The sequence below is a fragment of the Elephantulus edwardii genome, unplaced genomic scaffold (assembly GCF_000299155.1).
Source record: "Elephantulus edwardii isolate Elephantulus edwardi_28Jun2011 unplaced genomic scaffold, EleEdw1.0 scaffold00074, whole genome shotgun sequence".
Taxonomy (NCBI): Eukaryota; Metazoa; Chordata; class Mammalia; order Macroscelidea; family Macroscelididae; genus Elephantulus; species Elephantulus edwardii.
The window spans coordinates 5,437,584-5,440,126 of record NW_006399824.1 but is presented as its reverse complement, the minus strand read 5'-3'; the positions used below and the strand labels follow the sequence as shown (position 1 = coordinate 5,440,126).

At 33.3% G+C, this 2,543-nt stretch overlaps 1 protein-coding gene across 1 annotated transcript in view; it reads right to left on the bottom strand.

Annotated features, from left to right (window-relative positions):
* Nucleotides 1-1,279: 1,279 nt before the first annotated feature.
* SLC25A16 (solute carrier family 25 (mitochondrial carrier; Graves disease autoantigen), member 16) overlaps nt 1,280-2,543 on the bottom strand; it is a 32,705-nt gene continuing 31,441 nt past the window's right edge. The window contains exon 9 of the mRNA XM_006889050.1: nt 1,280-1,571. Within this exon, the coding sequence (XP_006889112.1) occupies nt 1,415-1,571 (157 nt within the window). The 3' untranslated portion in view covers nt 1,280-1,414. The remainder of the gene's footprint in view (nt 1,572-2,543) is intronic.

Genomic DNA, 2,543 nt, shown 5'->3' with positions numbered 1-2,543 from the left:
TCATGCTTATAATAAAACATAGAAAGTACTGTAAAAACAATACATGAATTCATATATTTTAAACCACTTTCTTAATATAAAGGGTAACAATTCACATCATATTTTACATCTTTACTTATTGCACTAAAATTATTTTACATGGAAGAACTGGAGGACGCATCATGATATAATACCTTAGAAACATTCTTTGACATTCATATCTACAGTAATGGGAAATTCACAGTCCATTTAAATAAATTTTCTAGTATATACCAAACATTCTAACAAAAACAAATCTATACTGCTAATCTGTTTTTGGAAGCAAAGATATTAATTATTACTATTGCCTTTGGAAAAAAATTCTTTTTAAAAATACATGCATTATCTAGTTTTAAAAAACCTGTCTTGAGCATTATACTCCTCTCAACTATCCACTCACTGATGTTGAGTTAGCCTGACTCACAGCCACTCTCCACGAAGTTATCAGTGTTTACAGAAGGACACTGTCCATCTTTCCTATTTTTTCCTCAGAGCAGCAGCTGGTGGGTCTTTCAGTAAGCAGTCCCATAAACTAGATGCTATACCACCAAGGCTCAAGAATAACATAGGTAGAATTGACAGTAACAAATAAAATAACTCAGTAGACACTTTAGGGAGTAGTGAATTTATGTCAATGAGGGAGGTCTTTGAGAATGGTTGCACAGCTGGAAGAATGTTATTAATGTTACTAAATTGTACTTGTAGAACTCCTGAACTGGAGTATATTTTGTTGTATATATTCTCAACAATAACAAAATAAACAAAATTTGGGGGAGAGGATGACCACATGCAAATCACTCATAGTACCTAGTAGTAACATTTGAGCAATACCTGAAAAGTGTTTATTTATTTATTGTTGAGTGTCTACATGAATACTTTTTAAATACAATAAGCATTTATCTTTTTATCCAGTGGAGCAGAATTATGAAAAGAAATATAATACTGTAAGGCTGATTTTAAGTTACTTTACAGAACTTAAAAACTCAGTTCTTCTCTTTCTGCTGTAATATGAGCAAACCAGTTTATCATCAGAATAATAAAAATCATGATTATAATTGAAAACTTAGATTAGCTTGATAAAGATAATGGCAATTTCTTGAAACCCATTTTGAAGGTACTTTCAAATAACATTTTTAAATGGTTTCAAATGACCTAACTGACTAGTCAGCATCAGCTTAGGAATTTTTTTCAGTGATTTAGAGTACAACTTTTGGCATTAAAAAAATGTGAAAGTACTTTTGATTTGTGACATCCCTTCTCCAAAAAAAATCAAGTACTAAAATACCAGTGGTTCCTGTGAAAAGATAAATATATCCCCCTTCAAGTAATGTTCCCCCCAATTAAAGTAACATTTTATTTCCCCTTGTGACAGCATATTAAGGGGGATATTTTTGTTTTAATTGAGGTGAAAAAACTGCTTCATAAGTTCATAGGTTGTAAAAGCCACTGCTTGAGAGGGAATGCAGCGAATGTAATTTAGAGATAAACCACGATATAATCCTTTTCGAATTCCATGCTGTCCATAGACATACTTCATCGTCTCCCGCATGGTACTGAAAGACATTACAATGGTTAAGTGACGACAGGCTTCTGACCACTAATGCACAATGATTTTAGGGTCCAGAGGAAGGACATTTTGGCTTCTTTTAAAAATCAACACAGCACATTTCAAATCATTCCTAACAAGTCCAAGCATTATGCACAGAAATTAGAGGCTGCTTAACACTCTGGATTTTGTTTGCACAGTGTCTGTGAAGTTTAATGACAAGATTATTTCACAGTGTTTGAAAGTACAGGTACTTTTTTTTTTAACATGTATCCCTTTTAAAGAATGCATGAGCAGAGCTTTTACACCAGCTCAAATTCTGTATGATAATGAGCACAGTGTAGTCAAAATAAAGCAATGAAGATTTTTTTGTTATTATTTTCAAAGTGCTTAGTTTCAAACCTACATTTTGGGCTTTGTTCACATATGGAGGATTTGGACTAAAAAAAATTTTTTTTTTTAAAAAACTTTCAGGTAAGCCAAGGTCATCAAAGGTCCCAAACACAGGATCTGTTCTTCCCCTTGAGGGCCAACACATGACTGACCAGACAGAATGTTTCTAAAGCTCTATACTGAAAAATCTAGAGGTGTCTCATGCATTGTGGTAGCCACTACATGAATGTGGCTGCTGAGTATGCTATGTGGGGCTAGTCTACTTTGAGAAGCTCTGTGAGTGTAAAGTACACTCTGAATTTCAAGTGCTTAGTATCAAAGAAACAATGTAAAACAATACAATGTTACGGTGATCATTTTAGGCATATTAATTAAATAAACATTTAAAAATTAGCTTCGTTTGCTTCTTTTTATTTGAAATGTGACTATTAGAAAACTTTAAACTGAGAAAGATGGGTTCAATAATGTATACTGCATTGAAACAGATGAGGGAGAAAACTGTTTAAAAGGGATATGTGATTAGGTATTTTTGTCATGACAAGAGTCTAGAGCAAAGGTTACATGGTGGAGTGGACCTGGGGGAGGG